This window comes from Eleutherodactylus coqui, chromosome 7 (assembly GCF_035609145.1).
Source record: "Eleutherodactylus coqui strain aEleCoq1 chromosome 7, aEleCoq1.hap1, whole genome shotgun sequence".
NCBI lineage: Eukaryota > Metazoa > Chordata > Amphibia > Anura > Eleutherodactylidae > Eleutherodactylus > Eleutherodactylus coqui.
Genome location: NC_089843.1, coordinates 149,154,358 through 149,175,034, shown reverse-complemented (window position 1 = coordinate 149,175,034; position 20,677 = coordinate 149,154,358). Strand labels below are relative to the sequence as shown.

General features: G+C 41.1%; 1 protein-coding gene across 1 annotated transcript in view; it reads left to right on the top strand.

The window, feature by feature from the left end:
* COL25A1 (collagen type XXV alpha 1 chain) overlaps positions 1–20,677 on the top strand; it is a 404,320-nt gene that overhangs the window by 246,082 nt on the left and 137,561 nt on the right. The window contains exons 5-7 of the mRNA XM_066573822.1: positions 10,246–10,263; positions 15,326–15,352; positions 15,535–15,561. Coding sequence (XP_066429919.1) covers positions 10,246–10,263; positions 15,326–15,352; positions 15,535–15,561 — 72 coding nt within the window. The remainder of the gene's footprint in view (positions 1–10,245; positions 10,264–15,325; positions 15,353–15,534; positions 15,562–20,677) is intronic.

Genomic DNA, 20,677 nt, shown 5'->3' with positions numbered 1-20,677 from the left:
GTAAGGCGATAACAACTTCACAGATGTAAAAGTGAATGTGTTGCTTGACAGATCAGAGAAATCACAGAAAGAGGACATATCAATTAAAAAAAATCACTGCCAGCAACCATGCTCACCAATATACTGATACAGAATACAAGGGCAGATATAGACACCACAATTCTCAGCATGCAGACAAGCAGATGGCTATATGGATGAGCATTGCACAGGTGCAAAATACTGATGAATAACCACTCACATATCTACTACATATTGAGGGGAGTAGCTGTTTAGTATTATACTTGCACAACCCAGAGTCGTACTGCCATTCTGGGTTCCCCCAGCATTTAACTCTTTCCAATCCACTATCTGACATCTAAAGACATTCTGATTGAAGGCTGTACAGCTCCGATGTTGGAAGACGTCCGGCAGGGTATTCTTACTGTATATAACTGGCTGCTCTGTTGTCGGCGGCCTCTCCAGCATGTCCCATACCGCTGTACTGGCTCTAGCCAGCAGATGGTGCCATTGTATAATGGCAGAAAGAGAAAGCCCCCTATGAACCTCCATATCGCAGTTTGGCTGGCTGTATGCTGAGGGATGGGGAAACTCAGGTCGGGCAGGGAACAAGTCTGGAGTAGAAGAGCTTCAGACAGAAGTCCACAGACCAGACCAGTAAGTGTCAATGCAGACTATACTCAAAGTATAACTGGCACCCTCCAAGGGGAAGAGCTGAAATAAATGTGCAAAGACTAATGCTGATTGGCTGACTGTGCTCAAATACCTCCCAGCCAACCAATCCATCATACGCAGACAGAGATGTGCATTTGTCGATGCCCAGTGCAAGAATGATAGAAAGCATATGCCGATGTTAGGATCATGTGTGTCCGGGCTTACGGTGTAACGTCACCTCAGTTCCATTCCTCCGTCCGACACTGTCACACCATCACAAAGTGTCATAAAGGGGTGCTCTAATTGTTTATGATTAATCATAGAAAAAAAAAGTTATGCAATCTTCTAATACTTTGGCTCTCATGCACAGGAACCTACTTAGAGTTCATTCTGTTTTAGGCACTTTTAGTAATAAAAGTAATAAAAGTTTAGTTTTCTTCCCCTTTGATTTCAATGTGTTTAACAAAAAAAAAGGAAAATAAACGGCAAGCTTTCAGTTTGCTTCTGTTCCTTTTGGTTCCCTTTTTATAACTGAACACATAGAGCTGCAGACTGCACTATCAGTTCTGTTAAAAAAATGGAAACCTAACGGAACATAAGCATACTGAAAGACAGCTGATCATCGGGGATCTCAATTAGCAGACCCCACCAATCTGCTATTGATGGCCTATCCTTAGAAAAGGCAATCAACACTTTACAACTGAACAACCCATTTGAGCTGAGAGTTTTTGAAACTTCAGTCATTGTCAAAAAAAATCCCTCCCCTAGAAGGAGTTGTCAGGATCGCATGAAACTTTCTATGTGTGATCATAACATTAATATACGTAAGTGATTACAATATCGGAGCAAAAGGACAATTTATTGTGAGAAGACAATTCATCGATACGACCATCCAGCTTCTCACATTCCAATAATGCGCCCCTCTCAAACTCGGGTAACGGGGTGAAAACTCTTCTCTTTGTCGTAGAGGCGTCTAGTGGCCAACAAGCTCTACACAAGTGGAAAAAGAGGTTTCTACACACAAGGAGCCTCTGAGAGCCTTTTATAGGCCAAGAGTGGATCCGCTTTTAGGGCCTCATTTGGAAATACCATTCTTCTAATCACACCACAACTCTAACCATTGACATGTCTGCCTGAGATGTAACTGCATGCCGAGTTTTGCTTGATTTTGTATTTTTACAAAAAGTGTATTCACATATATGGAAGGCACCAGTCTGTAATTTGGCTCCTTCTGTCCATGCCAACAGCACCATTGATTTCAGCTCAGCACCTGCTAGTATATCCATCCTGCCACTTGCTGGATCAGTATAGAAGGAGATATATGTGGGTAAATCTGTGCAGATACAACTTCTGGTCTCTACTCTGTATGTACAATTTGATATGTTTCAATATAGCATAGTGAGTATGTCCTGTTCTATTACTGTTCTACATTGCCCTGTAATATGTAAAGTGTACATTCTTAATCCCCCTTCCCTTAATTACTATTCCTATTCCATAGGAATAGGAAACACTGAAAAATTAGGGAATGAGAATCCTGCCGTCCAAACAGGCTGTACGAGCGCGAACGAGCTGATGATGACGTCACCAACTTGTTCGCTCGGGCAAATGAGAATTGTGAGATTCTTGTCCTGCGTAGAAGGGGCATTAGTTGTACCATTATCCACTACGTTTGAACAGGCTGATCTTACAATAGATATTGATGGATTGGATATGTTGACTGTAGCTTTTAGAAACTGGGCAATCTAATCATCCGACTTTCGTATACCATGTGGCATATAAAACAAAACGTTCTACACGCAACAGCACTCAGGGGACATATAACTGGCCGGTATTTATGATACGTAATAGCGTTAAGTGATCTATAGACAGAGTCAACAATATTTTTCCAGTCTGGTGAATTAACAGGCAATTAAATTTTACTGGTTCCTATTGAAATTCACATAGCAGAAATGTTGGAAATAAGAATATGAATTGGAATGATAATTTTAGCTGTGAGCTTGCTGGCACGCTGCGAATGTGGACTGCTGTTACTGCTGATTTGTTAGTAGTGTACAGCGCTCTGATAGAATATTAATAAACAGATCAACATTATTAAAAGATTTTTGGAATGTTTGAATAAGCAATGCAACGGATAATGTGTTAGATGATTATGTTATCTTGGTTGAACATAGGCTTGATTTCTAAAAGCGACAATCACTAATAGCTGCCATTACAGGACTTGCCGCCACTTTTCCATAAGCCCTTAATGATACAGATATGTCCATTCTTACCCTGGTTCTAATTTGGTTAAAAATTCCAATTTATCATGAAACCAATTCAATAATATATTATGACATACTTACAAAACCACTGGCAGGCTGAAAAGCAGACGCAACCACTGGGTGGTCACAATAGACCCAAATAGAATAGACATCTTGTGACAAAGTATCGAAAAATCATGTTTAGCTGGAAATCTGAACATATCCAGTAAACAGGAAAGGTAGAGAAGGACACATTGATATATCAGTCTGCATAGTGATATGGAACTGCTCACCTCACAATTATGTATAAGTATGGAATGATGTACTTTCAGAGTCACCATATTCCCTTACCTTGATCTAATATGCCATCCGAGAGAAAATGATGTAAACATGGATACAACAGATTTAGCATTTTGTTATATTTTATGAAGAGCTAGAGCCTTAAAGGGAATCTGTCAGCTCCAACCCCCCCTTCCAAACTGCAGGCATCATGTTATAGAGCTGGAGGAGCCGAGCAGACTGATATATAGGTTTATGGGAAAAGATTCAGTATATCTTATATTTAATTCATTTATATCTCTGCTCATTCTGAGCTGAACAGTCCAATGGGCGGAGCTATCAGTGATTGACAGCTACCCCTGTATGTATAGTCATACACAGATAGCTGTCAATTACTGATAGCTCCGCCCATTGGACTGTTCAGCTCAGAATGAGCAGAGGTATAAATGAATAAAATACAAGTTATATAGTTTTATGGATAAAGTCTCAACATGTCAGTCTGCTCGCTCCTCCTGCTCTATACCCTGATTTCTGCAGTTCGGACCGCATGTTTGAGCTGAAAAATTTCTTATAAATAAGTTGAGCCTGTGATATCCTTGCAACCTTACTTATGGGTATAACTAACACAGCAAGAGGCAAACGAGTTCCTATAGAGCTCTGCAGCCAAGGGAGTGGGACACCTTCCCTTAGATTTAGCATGTAGTCAGGCCGCATGTCCACGAGTGGATTTTTGCTGCGGAATCCAGAGTGGACGTTCCGCTCCAGATTCCTCAGCAATAACCCTTTATAGCATGCCATGGCAAAACGATTCTTCATGCACACAAGCGGAAACCAATTGCGGTTTCCACTCGCGGATGAAAAATTGCAGCAGGCTCCATACTGCATGCTTCCAGCATGGACTGCTTCCATTGACTCCGCGGGAAAGTAGGAGTTTAAAAAAAAAAACTGCACTGTGCATGTGCGCCGGCCGACACCTATGCACACATCCACAGTACAAAAAAAGAAGACACAGACAGGTATGCAGGATCACCATGGGCAGATTCCATGAAGCCATAGTGACCACAGTGGATGATGAAAAAGGAAAGTGAATAGGATCATTAATAGCTGACTGCAGATCTCAATATCTGCTGAAAAGTGGTCATGGGGCAGCAGACTAAGTTTTGTTATTGGGGCCCGATGACTAATTCTTACACCCCTATCCCTACTGCTGCTGTAATGAACACAGGCCAAATAACAAGGCACCTTACCTAGCAGGTGTTGCTTGTGTCTTGTGTAGCGGGTCTAGAAACCTGCTGCAGCACTACTGTACATTACAGCAAGTAATTATACAGGATGGAAGGAGCTGTAAAACAGCTAGAACATAGAGCTGAAGCTGTGAAGAACAGCCAATAATACCATGACGTTTGGCTGGCTCATTGACATAAGCCCTGATATTTCCAGCAGTTCTGTACAGTCTGGCAGTCAATGTCCATTTTTAAACAAATGGTCTCCCGGTTCTCTACTGAGGCGAGTCAAAGACAAACAGCAGTCAGTATCAGATGGTAAGCTTTTTAAATTTACAAGCCATCTTTGATCTGACACCTCACAGAGTTTCTAAACTCGGGGTTAGAGTACAAAGCGCTATATCATTCCTGGAGCTGGAAGCTGTGTTAGCATTTCTCTACTTTTTATATCCTGCTTATTGACCTATGGGTGCTGTTTGCACAAGCATGTAAAATACCATGATTTAACAGTAAAAGCATCTGTACGAGAGAACGATAGATCTCATCATTTATCCCTAAAACGTGCGCGGCTTCAGCCTTCTCTAAACAATATGTCACTTTTCTCCATGGTCAGTCACATAGATTTTACAGATAATTCCCCGAGGATAGAAACTTGTACATAGCTATCAAGTTGGAGATTAATAGTAAATGCTTGAGGATAAACCCTTTGATCAGGAGAGATATTTTATGTAGGTTCTGTTATCTTTATCAGGATTATGAGCAGGAGGAACAGGTGTAGCATCTCTCTAATGGAAAGCATTAGTATAACATCAGTGTTGTCAGCCACAGACAGCCAGTATATGTTAACCCTTTCCAATCCAATTTGTATCCTGGTTTTCCTAGGGGGCTTACTCTTTTTCTGCTGTTATACAATGGCGCTATATGCTGGCTAAAGCCAGTACTGCATGACATGACACATTGGATAGGCTCTGACAGCAGAGAGGCTGGCAATATACAGTAAGAGAACCCCGACGGATGTCTACCAACATCAAAGCTGTACAGCTTTAAATCATAATGTCTTCAGAGGTCAGACAGTGGATTGGAAAGGGTTAATCTGATTACCAAATACATGCACTATTAACAAGCACTACTTGGGTGCGCAATATCCTATTGTGAAACACAAAGTGTTTCGGTGCTGATTTAGAAATCTATTCTATCCAAAATGTAACAGACCACATTCTTACATTTGCACTGAATGATCACTGCATTAGTAAACGCTGGCGTGTGAAATCTTATGATCAGTAACATGGTATCACGTTGGCAGTTATGGGTAAACATGGTGACTTTGCGCAGAATTTCTGAATCAGTTGCACTTGTTGGCTGTTCCCGAACCGTGGTATCAAGAGTGTACCAAGACTGGTTGACCCATGGATAGACATCTGATGGAAGATCACGCAGTGGTGGGTGTGTGTAGTTAATCCTAGAGGCGAGTGTTGCTTGGCATGTCTGGCATCTCAGCAATGACGTGCCACAGTGGACCAACTGACCCAGCAGTACAACAGCAGTGAAGTTATACAAATTTCCACATTGACTATGCAATATACGGTACCTTGTATCAACTGGGGTTCAATAGCTGAAGACCAACAAGAGTGCTCCCGATCACACCACATTATCATCAACAACACCTTGTGGAGGCTCAAGAAAGACATCAATGGACCTTGGACACATGGCAGAAGGTTGTCTGGAGACACAAGCACCATTTACTGCTGAGCCATATGGACGGGCGAGTCTGCATCACGCGTAAATAGCATTAAGCCATACCCCAAGAATTGGGGTTCAACAGGCTAGTGATAAAGATGTCATGATGTGGGCAGCACTTTTCTGGCATGGCATAGGACCACTGGTCATCAGATCAAAATCCTTGAATATGAATGCTACAGGGACCTGTTAGCTGACCATCTGAATACATATTTTAAAGAAATCTTCCCCGACTTCGGTGCCATCTTTTAGAAGGACAATGTTCAAGCTTGGATCACTAAGGAGTGGTTGGAGGAACATGACAATGAATTCTCCATACTGCCTTCATCCCCAAACTCACTGGACTATAATGCCATTGAATATGTTTGGGATATGCTGGAAAGGGTTGTGAGATCTGCTGCCAATTAGCTGTAAAATGTGCCCCAACTGACTGAGCTGTTGTAGTGGGCATGGGGCAAGTTGAGTAAAGAGGATGTTCACCACCTTGTTGAATCTGTCCCCAGATGTCAGAAAGCTGTAATTGCCCAAAAAGGTGGACAAACCCATTATTGAGTTGGTATCCTAATGCAGTGATTATTCAGTGCTGTTAATGTCTCCATTTTCCCGCTCTCTTTCATCCTTCTTCATTTTTAAATGTACTCTTCTGAATTATTTTCAGATTACAATTGTATCAGTATGTATTGGCGACATTGTATACATTATTGTACCTATTATCTTAACCCTTTCCAATCCACTGTCTGACGTCTTCCTACATTCTGATTGAAGCTTGTACAGCTGCAATGTCAGAAGACATCCGACAGGGTATTCTTACTGTCTTTTGCCAGCCACTCCGTTGTCGGAGCCTCTCTGGTGCACACACACTGACTTTAGCCAGCAGATGGCACCATTGTATAACAGCAAAAAGAGAAAGCCTTTTAGGAAACCCTGGATCCAAAATTGGATTGGAAAGGGTTAATCTCATTGACCGTGTCAGCTGCAGCAGGGGATAGCAGGCAGCGCACTTTATATCCGCATAAACGCAGCCAAGTGCATTTTTTTCAGTGTGATGCTCTCTTCGGTTACCCGAATTTTTGTGCGTTTGCATATTGTGCAAAAAAAATGTGCCCATATGACTGAGTCCTTAATGGGAAAAATTAGCTTGTATCTCATTGGTTTTTTTTTTTGCCATCCTCTGGATCAACATTCGGGGGTAATAGGCTGAACTGGATGGACATATGTCTTTTTTCAGCCTTATATACTATGTTACTATGTAAAATGTGGGGTTGTCATAATCGAAATGACTCTGTAGAAAAAGGGTGACTTAATTTTAAAACAACACTGTGAGCACCATAAACAAAAATTGCAAATGGCAATGGTGAAATTGCTTCCCCCAGCATTTTTGGGCAGGTTTTTCCAATTTTAGCGTGACTACTGAGGGGTTAATAGACAAGTATTTGTCTCACTTTCTGTTATTTAAAATCTACTTCCCATTTTTTAAAACGAGTGTTTGTGCTCTAATAACTGGCTTTAAGAGTAAACGAGCTGTATTATAATTAGGGAGGTACAACTGGGACACTGGAGCAAATCTGCTATATCAGTATTTTTTTCGTTTGCTAATTTACTGACTTTGCAGTTTCAATTTAAATTATTTGATTAATTGTATAAAATCAGAACATGTGCCATACTGTGCCAGAACACCAGGAGGCTTTGGTTAATCCCAAGCATGTGGTGATACAAAATGCACCATTTGCTACAAAAACTAACTTTTCAAAAGCAGCAAACCAGAAAACAGGCACATCTATTATATAATAATTAGTCCTTATGTCTTACTGAATGTCAGTAGTTACATCACTATATGCACCAGATATACGACCTCCAACTCATACCTTCAATGTACCCTCAGTGACTATGGCCCTTATAACAGCTCAGTATGAGACACACTACAAATGTTCATTGGTGCAAACAGTCCTTGTTTGAAATGTCTTTTGCACAAGCTGATGGGGACCAAACGGTCGTTACTGCAATTCATTCTCTGTACACTTTCATCATTGTCGGTAGCATATCCATATTTTAACAGGGGTATGTGCTGCCAAATTTGATGATCTTTCTGTGCTGCATAAAAGACACAATTGTCAAGCAGCTGATTGCCCGCACCTTCACACAGAGCAATGATGGGTAAACAAATGTTTGGTTGAATATTCATTCCGAATCATCAGCCAATGTAAAATGGTCTTTAAATACAGGGTATGCACCGGATATTATTGGACTGGTAACAGAGTAACCATATTGGACAGGTCTACATTGTTCAGGGAGCTGACTCAAGGTTGACTCAGCCTTCCATTCTTCCAAGGTCGGTAAAATAAGCACCCAGCTTGCTGAATAAGAGATGACTGGGGAAGGCAATGGCACACCACTCCGCAAAAACAGTCTGCCAAGAAAATGTCACATTGTGACATGACCCTAGGAGTCAGTTATGACTCTCTGCTTGCACCAGGGGACTTTACCTTACCTACACGAGTTGATATTACAAGTGATTTTTTTCTGTGAAGAGTATTATACTAATCTGCTCTGTGGGGCTATTTCTTTACTTAAGACTTCTTAAAAAAAAAAGTTTGGTACCGTGTTAGCCAGTAGAGCAAAATGTGATTGTTCTCAGCAAAAGAAACCAAGTAATTTTGTAGATATGATGCATTTTAATTGCTTACAAAAAGACATGATGGTATAGCAAGCTTTTGAACCTATTCAGGATTCTTCCTCAGGCATAGTGAAATAGATCCGAAGATATATATATATAAAAAGGCACAGACATGGTGTGATTAATTTGCACTTAATACAATACCAGAACATGATGAGTAGAGGAGTAAATACTTAAGTAGTACACTGATACGGGATGTGAAAGTTTTATGGTTCCTTTATTAGTGTTAGAGGGTCACCAGGCCTGTGTGTTATCACTGCTATAGATCTCTTATAGTCTCCAGTGGTGCATGAACCCACTTCCAATGTTAATTCCGGTCTTGAGAGTGCCAAAGATGGTTGAGTAGGTTCAAACGCTCACTATAACATATCTTTTTGTTAACCATTCTCAGTTATCTGCGGTAATAGTATTGAACAAAATGATGGTGGGCATAAACATCATATGTATGAAGGTCTACTATCACTTTTCCTGACAATTTTATTCATTTGTTTCAGGAAAATTAGTTATACAGCAAAAATAACATGGACCCTTGTTAACAAGACAATTCTCTGTAATGTTAAATACTCTTGTATAAAAAAGACATTATTATATAGGTGATACCTTTACTGGCTAACCAGAAAAATTAGATTTCATAAATGTGCCTTAAGGTGAAGTCACACGAACGTATATCGGCTCGGTTTTTACGCCGAGCCGATATACGTTGTCCTCGTGTGCAGGGGGGGAGGATGGAAGAGCCAGGAGAAGAAACTGAGCTCCTGCCCCCCTCTCCACCTCCTCTCCGCCCCTCTGCAGTATTTGCAATGGGAAGAGGTGGGGCGGGGCTAGGTTCCGAGAATTAGCCCCGCCCCCGTCCCACCTCTCCCCATTGCAAATAGTGCAGAGGAGCGGAGAGGGGACAGAGAGGGGGGCGGGAGCTCAGTTCCTGCTCCTGGCTCTTCCATCCTCGCCCCCCCCCCTGCACACGAGGACAACGTATATCGGCTCGGCGTGAAAACCGAGCCGATATACGTTCATGTGACTTCACCCTTAAAGATGTGTATTTGGTAATTTGTCGGTGTAATTTGGAACAATTCCACCATATTTAGACTTCGGTTGCCGATTCGTGGTACTCAAGAATTATTTTACTCATCCCGACAAAGAAGAAAGGAAGCACCCCTATTCTATATGGAATAATCGTTTCTGAGTGAAGATTATTAGCCAAACTACATCATGGATCTAATCAGGAATAGAAATTTGGATTTTTTTTCTTAAATTATGCCTAATGGGCTATTATTAACAATTGCACTCATCAATGAATCCCCTCTATACTGCTCTGTGTTTTGGATTGTGTAATAATGGTGTAAAAAGTTTATGGTTCTTTTAAAGATTTCTTTTAATTTTCTATATTACTTCACATTAACAAAAATTAAATAATAACGTTGTAATGTTTATCACTTTACAGGGTCAACCTGGGCCACAGGTAAGTAGAACACATATCCATTTTATGTTTTGATGTTGGATTTTCAGTGAATTCAGATATTGGGATGTGCTGCTTTTTTAGAACAATGTCGATTGCAGTTTATAAACAATTGTAATGCAGAAGTGAACTTTCAGGATTTGTCTTGCTATGGGGTGGGGGGGGGGGGGGCGGGGGGTACACAAGAAATCTAAATGCAGATCTCCTATCTATTCACATGGCCATATTTTGCATAGCTATGGTTTAAAAGTGCAGGATGTGCTTCCTTACTCCATTTTTGTCTCCAGATTTGCATGCATTGGTATTAATTTCTATTGGGAAAATATAGATCTGTACTTCCCAAGTAGAAAATAAAACCGATAACAGCATATACGGATCAAACAATCATCAAATACTAATAACATATGATGCAGTGTTATCTGTAACACATTCTTATTATGGATTCGTATTATGGACGTGTTACAGAACACTCATGTGAAACTGGCCTACCGATAAACTAAACGGCAGTGGTTTTCATTACAACATTGTAGTGCTTTATTATACTATTATACTGGTTTGAGAAAAGGCAGAACATTGATTAATCAACTAGCAAGTCCTCAACCTTCTATTTTATTTTATATATATATATATATGACTAAAAAAAACATATATTTCAAAAAGAAAAAGAATCCAGCTCTGCAGATCTGCTTTCAAAGTGCCCTGGTGCTCTAATGGCAGCAGAAAAAAAGTGTTGGTGTGGCACCCTAGCTCGACTACACCCTGTTCTGTACACTATAGGTATTAGCACCATACTGTATATGGTAAGATTGTTTTTTACTCAGTAATGGGGAAATAAAGAGTCTTACTGCAGAAAAACAGTCATTTCTGATAAAAGCCCCAAATGATTTTACCGTAATGCTCTCAGCTTTAGGATTCATTCACATGAGCGTATATTGGCCGCGCTTTCACACCCAGCCGATATATGCTGCCAATCTGATGCATTGGTTTACAATGCATGTGTTCAGATGGGCGTATTCCCATGGCCCGAAAGCACCCGGCTGGCCAGGATAGCGCGTATGGAGCGCACTTCAGCCGGGCGCTTTTGCGTCAGCCAGGAAAGATAGTTCAGGAACTATCTTCCTGGCAGGAATACGTTGGCAGCTGCCATAGACTCCTATGGGAGCTTATGGGAGCTGCAGGAGAAGGGAGGTGGGATGGAGTTAAGCAATGTGTCTGCATGACTCCCACCCCCTTCCCTTCTCCTCTCCACCCCTTGCTGGCTATGGGTAGTGGGAGGGGGCGAGACAGCGCAGGATCTAGTTGCTAAGTTCCTGCCCTGTCTTCTCCTATTGTTGGCAGCCGACAAGGGGCGGAGAGGGGCCGGAAGCTTAGCACACTAGCTCCCGCCCCGTTTTGCCCTCTCCCCTTGCCGAGAGCTGGCGAGGAGGCAGAAAGGGGGAGGCAGTTTAGCAAAGCTAAACTATCTCCCCCCACCTGACAGCAATCTGGGATCAACAAATATGTGCCGGACCCAGGCCGTCTGAGCGGGCACACAAAAGGCAGATTTGTGCTCCTGTTCACGTGATTTTCGGTCATGCTGTGGCCGTGACACAGCCAACCGAAAATCGCCTACGCCCATGTAAATGAGCCCTTATGAAGCAAAACAGAAATCACAACTTGCAGTACCTTTTGGTGTGATTTCTCAGTTTTGAAAGCATCACATCTTTGTCTATGACAATGTGTGTTCAGAGATCAGATCTTATGTAAAACAAGCTTGTACGCATCTGTAACTACAACTAAAATACAATTTTGATTGTCTACAGTAGCGTTTCTCAACTCCAGTCATCGGCACCCCCAACAGGCCATGTTTTCAGGATTTCCTCAGTATTGCACAGGTGATATAATTGTCGGTGCCTCAGACATTGCCACAGGTCATCTTACTATAGGATATTCTGAAAACATGACCTGTTGGGGTCTCTGAGGACTGGAGTTGGGAAACACTGGTCTACAGTACTGCTCCCCTTGTCACCTTATAAAAGGTCCATCTTGAACAAATCCATAATGCAAACCATTTGGGACAGAGTGCTGCCATACAGGGTCAATAAATGCAGTATTGCTTCATTTTGTTTTAGTCGCAGTATTCTATACTGAATATGTGCCATTAAAAGGTCCCCTACCAAAATTACTCGCTAAACTCTCTGGACAGTATAGAGATTTGTGCTGCTGATGTATTTAGTTCACAGAGGATTACCTTCCCTAGATACAAACTAGGTAGAACATTTCCATAAGTATTCAATATATGTCATTCACTCACAGCAAACTGATCTTGAAATTAGTGAAGAACTGAAACACATAGTATTACTTTTCATTGAATTTATTAAAAAGCCATGACCTGTCCTTGTAACACCGGCAGAGCGATAGAGAAATGAAAAATAAGCCTCTCATCTGTTTCCCATGGTCTTACTTTTTAGATTCCTTGCTTGGTCAAGAGTATTCGGTCAGCTGCTTCAAAACATTGTTATTAGCAAATATACCCCCCCCCCCACACACACATAAGCATTCATTATTATATTCATATGTAAATGTAGTGTTTATGTGTAAGATAACATTTGTATCAGCATACAGACATTGAATTGAAGGCTTTCTACCACAGTACGGCCTCCGTCACTTTCAACTGTTTGCAGAAAATTGGAGTTATTGGCTACAAGATGTTTTGTAGTTTGCCTTCCTCATAGTATCCAGAGTAGCCTTCAATAAAGTATTGAGGTTGCTTTCACAGGGGTTGGAATTAGCCTGCAGGACACACCCAAATCCGCAGCTTATTCTACAGCTACGGATTTCTATACTAAGCCTTCTATGGGAGCCTATGGCAGCGTCCGCAGGTGGGAGGGAGTTTAGTAGAAGGGTTACTAAACTCCCTCCCTCTTCTCTCTTCCTTCCGTGCAGGCTCATCTGTCCTCTCCTCTCCGCTGGCTCTCTGCAATGGGAGGGGGCGGGACGGGGGTGGAGCTAAGCACCATCCCATCCCGCCTTCTCCCATTGCTGGCTGTGGACAAGGGGCAGGACATGGGCAGAGCTAAGCGGCCGCCCTCTCCCCACCCCTTATTCATAGCCATCAATGGAAGGAGGCGGGGTGGGATGGTGCTTAGCTCCGCCCCCTCCCATTGCAAAGAATGAGCAGGGAAGAGAGGACAGGTGATCTGCGATGGGGAGGGAGGGAAAAGGGATAGTCTCGGCGTATATGCACTGGGACCCATGCCATCTGAACGGGTGCACAAACGCTTGATTTGTGCACCCGTTCTGCAGTTTTAGCTCTTCCAACGTAGCGTATATCGGCTGGCCGTGAAAACGGCAGCTGATATACGCTTGTGGGAAAGAAGCCTAAAAGCCTTCAATTCCACATCAAAATGTACAGGTAGCCCGCAGATTTTGCTGGGGATGTTACCGTAGCTTGTAGTGTGTCCTGAGGGCTATTTGTGGCCCCTGTGAAAGCACCCTAAAAATGACTCCAACCTTTTGTTATAAAATTTTGGGCAACGAAGATTATTTTCATAGCACAATTGTATAATACTAAAAATAAAAATGATTAAATGAAGATAATAGACCATGAAATAAGCATTTATATGCCTGATGAATATCAGTTAAATGACGTTGTGAGGCATTGCGAATATGCATGATATTTATTTGGTATGCAATATGAATCTTCTCTATTATGAGTAAATAGTCATGAAAAGATTCTGGTTTAGTGCCTCTCTTTAGTCATGTTACAAGGTTTGTTAGAAGATTGGAAATGAACTTACACAAAAGCTGCCTTTCAATAGGTGGTGCTGTAGAGGCATTGTGCAATTTTCTATTAGCATTCCAAATTTCCCAGAAGAGCATTGCACAGCCTTATAAGTCTCCTCACATGTGTACATGAATTGTAACATTATTTCTGGTCATTATATGACTTGTGTCCAGCATTTTTCACAATTTTTCCCTTCTGCAGGTTGTATCTCTAATTTTCACTTCTCTTTGAGCTGCTGAGTGCAGATTTCTCTTTAAGGGCTCAGTCACACGGGCGCATCGGCGCCCGTGTAACTGCAGCCAGCAGACGGCCGTACCTGAAGACGGACAACTCTCTACAGCGCCAGGAGGAAGAACATGTGACCGGCTCCATTGCCGGTCATGTGTTCTTTCATCAGCGCTGGAGAGAGACGGCCATCTGGAGTTTGCCAAAAAGCCCTCTAGGACTCTCAGATTGTGAGAAACAAGGTTTTATGGTCTGAAGAAACCAAGATTTAACTTTTTGACCTCCATTAAAAGCATTATGCCTGCGTATCACTTGCCCAATACCATCCCTACAGTGAAGCATGTTGGTGGCAGCATCATGCTCTGGGGATGTTTTTCAGTAGCTAGGACATGGAAACTGGTCAGGGTTGATAGATGGGATGGAGAATGGAGAAAAGTACAGATATTCTTAATGAAACCCTGATCTAGAGTGCAAGGTACCTCAGACTGGGCAGCAGGTTCACCTTCCACCAAGACAGTTACCATAAGCACATAGCCAAGATATCACAGGAGTGGCTTAGGCTCTATGAATGTCCTTGAGGGACTGATTTGAACCCAATCGAACATCTCTGGAGAGACCTGAAAATGGCCATACACAGACGGTCCCCATCCAATTTGACAGAGCTTATGAGGAACTGCAGAAAATCCCCAAATCTCAGGTGTGCATACCTTGTGGCATCATACCGAAGAAAACTGGAGGCTGGAATCGCTGCCAAAGGTGTTTCAACTAAGTACTGACTAGATGGTCAAAATACTTATGTCAATGCAAAATATTACAGATCTTTGTACATTTTTTAAGAAAGAAAAACTAATATTCTGTTTTCACTTTGTTATTATCGGGTACTGAGTGTAGAATGATGGGGAAAACTTTATATTTTTTAAGGCCACAACATAACAAAATGTAAAAAAAGTGAAAGGGTCTGAAGGTTTTCTGGGCCCTCTGTGTATGGGTATATTATTATCGATGAGTGTTCAAAACAAATGTGTAACAAATGCAAATACTTAAAAATACAATAACTCCTGTTTTGTTTTTCAGGGTCCTGCTGGTCCCAAAGGTGACAAGGTCAGTAGTGAATAATTAAAATGTCTATATTTTATAAGTGGAATGGCAAATCCATGCTGATGTTCAACTGGAGCATAATAATGCATAATACGATCTGTGACATACAACCAGCCTTTGTGAGAGAGTCACAGGGTAGCACAGACTCCTTGTTAAAACTATCATCTCATCTTTCCCCTTTGCAGGGAGATCAAGGTGATCAGGGCCCTCGGGTAAGCACTTTCAAAAAATGTTGCACTGCTAAACACATTAGTTAAAATCCTAGCTAAAGCTAGAATTAACACAGTAGCCCCACTGTGTATTTATGTCTAATAACCGCATCTTCGCTGCATGCTCCAGTCACTACCTCAGCAAAGTCGGTGTGTTGTACATCTGTTGTGCACATAACAAAGTAATGCTTCTAGTACCAATCACCCAGCAGATCCCTTGTAAAATTTGAATGAGGATAATTCTATCTATGGGTTAATAAAAAGGGCTTCTCGAGAATTGTATATATATGTAATATAGCTAAAAGAAAAACCTCTAAATGTACATTAGCGAAAAACGTTAAAACTGGTCTAGTACAAGTTAATACATGCTAGCCAAAAAAGCCATGTTGCTGTCATATTAGGACTCAATGTCCTTGAATTTGCAGTTCTACTGTAGGCAAAGGTGTCGTAGAAATCATATATCTACAGTATACTTTATACCCAAGAGAGCTTACAATCAAAAAGCCAAGAACACATGATAGTAAAGCGCAAAGTCTACCATATGGGATGTTAATAATTACTGGGTAGTTGCTTCACACAGCTGGCCATATAAATGAGATAATGGTTAGCCAAAATGAACAGTTGTGATTGGACCCTCAACTGTTTATTACCAAAGGGCAATCTGATAAAAACCTGACCCGCCATGTAGAAACTTGTAATGTGCCATCTTGTGTGAATGACCAACCTGCGTCCAATCACGCATTATGAAGAAATATCCATAGGAATATTCTATTCTTTAGTCAAGCATATTCGTATCACTATGGGCAGTGACATTGCTTGAACTGACCACCAGAATCACGTATCTCAGGTATTTTTCCATGTGCCCTAAACTCCCAGCACCAGTGAGCGCCTCATTGAATTCATTGTGTGTCCATGGTGTTTGCCAATACCAAAGGTGTCTTCAAAGTCTTCTAACTATGGCTAACAGTACAGTCATCCATTCGATGTATGGTCTTCCTCTCATGTTTATGGCCAGCTATGGAAACAGCTACATGGAGCTTTGTTCCAGAGCTCTGTGACACTGTGGCTGAAGTATTGAAAAGAAGTGGGTCAATTGAATTGTGCATGTCATTAGCACCATGCATAGCAACATGGCGACTTACAGGGTGTGAAGATGAAAGATAATGGTTATAGCATTCATTCTGATTGAAGATGACTATAGGTATCTGTATCGACACTTCAGTCTCCAGGTCCAAAAGGACAAGTAGGGTACGACAACACAAAAACAATGACATTGCTCCATATTGTAGACATTAGTTTATAATCAATGGGGTATCACTTTAATAAAGAATCTACATATTTCCAGGTGTTTCATGACAACTGGATCTGACCATCAGAACATTGCAGTGTAGTGTTATAGTGTGTCAAAGGGGTTATTCAGGCAAAATCATTTTTTGGAAATCTGCTCAGCCAGCTTGAAAAGCATAAAATAAGTTATACCTCCCCTTCCGCTCACTTTCCAGTGGTGCCTGGTTCTTCACTCTCTACTTCCTGCTGCAGCAATGATGTCACCGACAACAGGAACATGTCACCACTGCAACGAATCATCAGCTCAATATTTAGTTGTTAGCAGCAGTGGTCACATACACCATTGTCAAGAGTCATCACTGCTACAGTACAAAGCAGAAGGTGGCGTTGTACCGGGCATTGGCAGATTGAAAGCGGTGCGGAATCAGATGACTTCTTTTATGCTTTTCCAACAACCTGAACAGATTTTCCAGAACGGATAACCCCCTTAACAAGTCATGAAAAGTAACAAATGGGGACATTCCACTTCTAACTCTCTGTTCTGTGTGTCCACTAATCATGTAATAATATTGTGGCCATATACATTGTTGTTCTATAACGCACCATTTATACCATAGGCAGTGCAGAAGCATATGCCTGATAATCAGGGGAAGCCATTCACTCAAGGCAGTATATGTTCCTTATAGAAGGAACCGTAGAATTGCTTCCCTGCCGTCTTCATTGGCCTCAGTGATAGGAAGCATTTATCAGCCATCCACATAGACAGGATACAATATGCGACTGGGATGTAATTAAATGTTTGTGGCCTGCCAGGCTTCTTTTGAAATTGCAATTATTTCGAAGTATTTGCATTTCAGCAGGATGTTCCTGATCTATCACCCTTTCTCCTAGGCAAATGTAAGGGAGAGCAATTAAGTATGATATGTTCCATAAACGGTGGTGCTATATTTTAGAAGATGAGCTCCTTAATTAAAATGAAAAGAAAGAGAATAGATCCGTGCCCTGAGAACTGTGTGTTTTATATCCGTGGCAAGTGCACCCCTATGGTATAAATAATATATGTGATGTCATGCAGTGTAATAGGGATTTTGTTATTCATGCTGAGATCGCAACTGCGAATAATCCTCTCATTAGACACAATCTCTCAGCAGTAATATTAAAATCCAGATTTCACAGTGTGTGTATTGTATTCGATGTTTGTACACCATTATATAGTCCCTGGATAAACGTTTTTAGACCTCACATTTAGATTTTACATTTATTGACTTGTCAGTTACCTAAACAAATAAATAAAAGTTAAACCCTTCTCTCGTTTTACAATGCGCCGCCTGACATTTCACGCAATTTTTTTTAACCTATTACATAAAAATATCCCTTCTTCTGAAATCCTATGTTAGCACAAACACATAGCTAACAATAGCTACAATAAGGGTAAAATAGACAGGCTGAAAAAGACGAAATACGGGCAATACAATTATACACATGGATCGTAATGCATGATGATGAGAACCTGCTTTCCATAAAATACCCGGTGAAGGGAATGGATTGCCAACGTGGTTTTCATAAGTAGAAGAATGCGTGTTGACGAAAAAATTATACAGTCTACAAGAGAAAATGGAGAACTAATCATGCATATATTTCTGAATACATTTGACAAGTTTTCCCTTATCATAGCATATTAAAGGAACACTCTGGGAAAAGCTGAATAACTTGCCTGGATTGATAAATTTTAAGTTCTATCTCCGTTCGACTCTTTTAAAATGTCAAGGCAAACTTAATTACAGATCAAGTCAGAGAGGCACCAGAGTACTTAAAGGAACACTTCGGGTAAAACTGGATATTGTGTTATGATTAGTGCATAGCTGCTAGAGCGTGGTGTTTAAAAAAAACAACTAAGGGTGCCTTTACACAAGACATATCTGCCGCGAGCGTTGTGAAGCAGAATACTCACAGCCAATGTATTGAAAATCTGCAGTGGCCATATGCGCATGGTGCAGATTTAGTTGCGGTTTTGGAAGCGGATCTGCTGTGGATTGTAACATCTGTATTACAAAGATTGAAATCTGCTATAAATGTGTAGCATAAGGGCGGCTACTGACAACTTTATTTGCATGCGCAAAATTTGCCTGCGCAATGCGTAGAGAATAGAGCCCATTGGGATGAGCGTTGGGCATCGTTTGCCTGACAGTTCATCCCATGTAAATTCACCCTAAGAGATGCTATACAAAACCAGCTGCTACCTTAAAGGGGTTTTGTCATTAAAAACGAATCTATAATTACCTCTTCCTACCCTATAAGTCTCCTTACTACACCGGCCAGCTTGTTATGAAGACTGAAGTCCTCACATTCTTCTTCTTGGCCGGTCAGTGGAGGTCATGTTGTTCACTGGCTAGGAAGGAATGCTAATCTATTTCAGAGACAGCTCGCATGAGCAGCCTCTGAAGTAGATCGGCACTTCCCCTGCTGGCCTGTGAGCTGCCATGTAACGTACATTGGCTGGCAGGAAGGAGACTGCCGGCAATGTATGTAACCTCACAGGAAGCAGAAGAATCAGCCAGCTGGAGGTGAGGTGACTCCCCGGGACTGCAGTAGACAGGAAAAGATCTGGTAAGCAGTCTGACGGGGAAGGAATAGGGAAGTATACTTTTATTTTCTAATGGCAGAACCTCTTTAACGATTTGAAGACCTGATGATTTTTGGCTTTTCTTTTTCTTTTTTTTGTAATTCCTATCTTTCAAGATCTATAACTTTTAAGCAAGATGAGGGCTTATTTTTTGTGAGACAAGTTGTGTTTTTCAATGGTACAATTTAATGTACCATAAAACACACTGTTTAATTTTTAAAATATCTTAAGTGGAATGAAATAGAAAAAGAACGCAACGGCAACATTGCTTTTTGGATTTTGCTTTTATAGCATGCATGGCCTAGTAAAGAAGGACACGTCCACTTTATTAGGTTATGGTTAGTATGATCATGGCAATACCAAGTTTATATAGTTTTTTTTACATATTCTGCTACTTCTAAAAAATATAAAGCCCATTACTTCATTATTTTGTCCCCATATTCTCAGACGGATAACTTTTTTTTTCTTCTGCCAATGGAGCTCAGTGAGTGCTTCTCTTTTCCTTACATTTAAAGATACCTTTACACCGTCCGAAGATCTGCTCTCCCAATACTTAATAAGTGGGAGTGAAAACTAATACAAAGAGGAAGAGAAACATTTCCAAGCATCTTCTTATGATTACTTTACTCTCCTTTCCACTAGGATCCATGGGCATTTGTAATAAATTCTGATTAATTGGGTTAACGCATATCTCAAACATAGCGTGAAGACAACGTAGGGTCTATGGATAACAGATTGACAACTGAAGTACAAAATGCATACAATTCAATGAATTCATTTATTTCAATAGTAACTATTGTTCTTCAAACAATTAATGGAGTAAAAATCTGTCATCCCTTATCTATCAGTTAGCAGGTCCTTTACGATAAATGGAAGAACAGCACCCCCACCCCCCCAAAAAGAATGAAAGTTTGTGACAGCCCTGAAACTATCTTGATCTTTCCTTGAAGAAATGGACAAACTTACTTTCCACTTCCTTTGCAGTCTTTTAGATGAAGTAGAATTATTATACACAGGAGCCTGAATTATAATTGTTACTCAGCATGAAATAAATGATATATTAATAATGTTCACCTCCTAGACTCCTCAGTCAACAGCTGGTATTTAATTAGTCTTGGTGTCTTGTTGCTGCAGTAATAGACCACTCAGGACACCCTGATAACCATTTTCATACATAGATTTTGTCCTCATGGTGTTCTCAGAATAAGT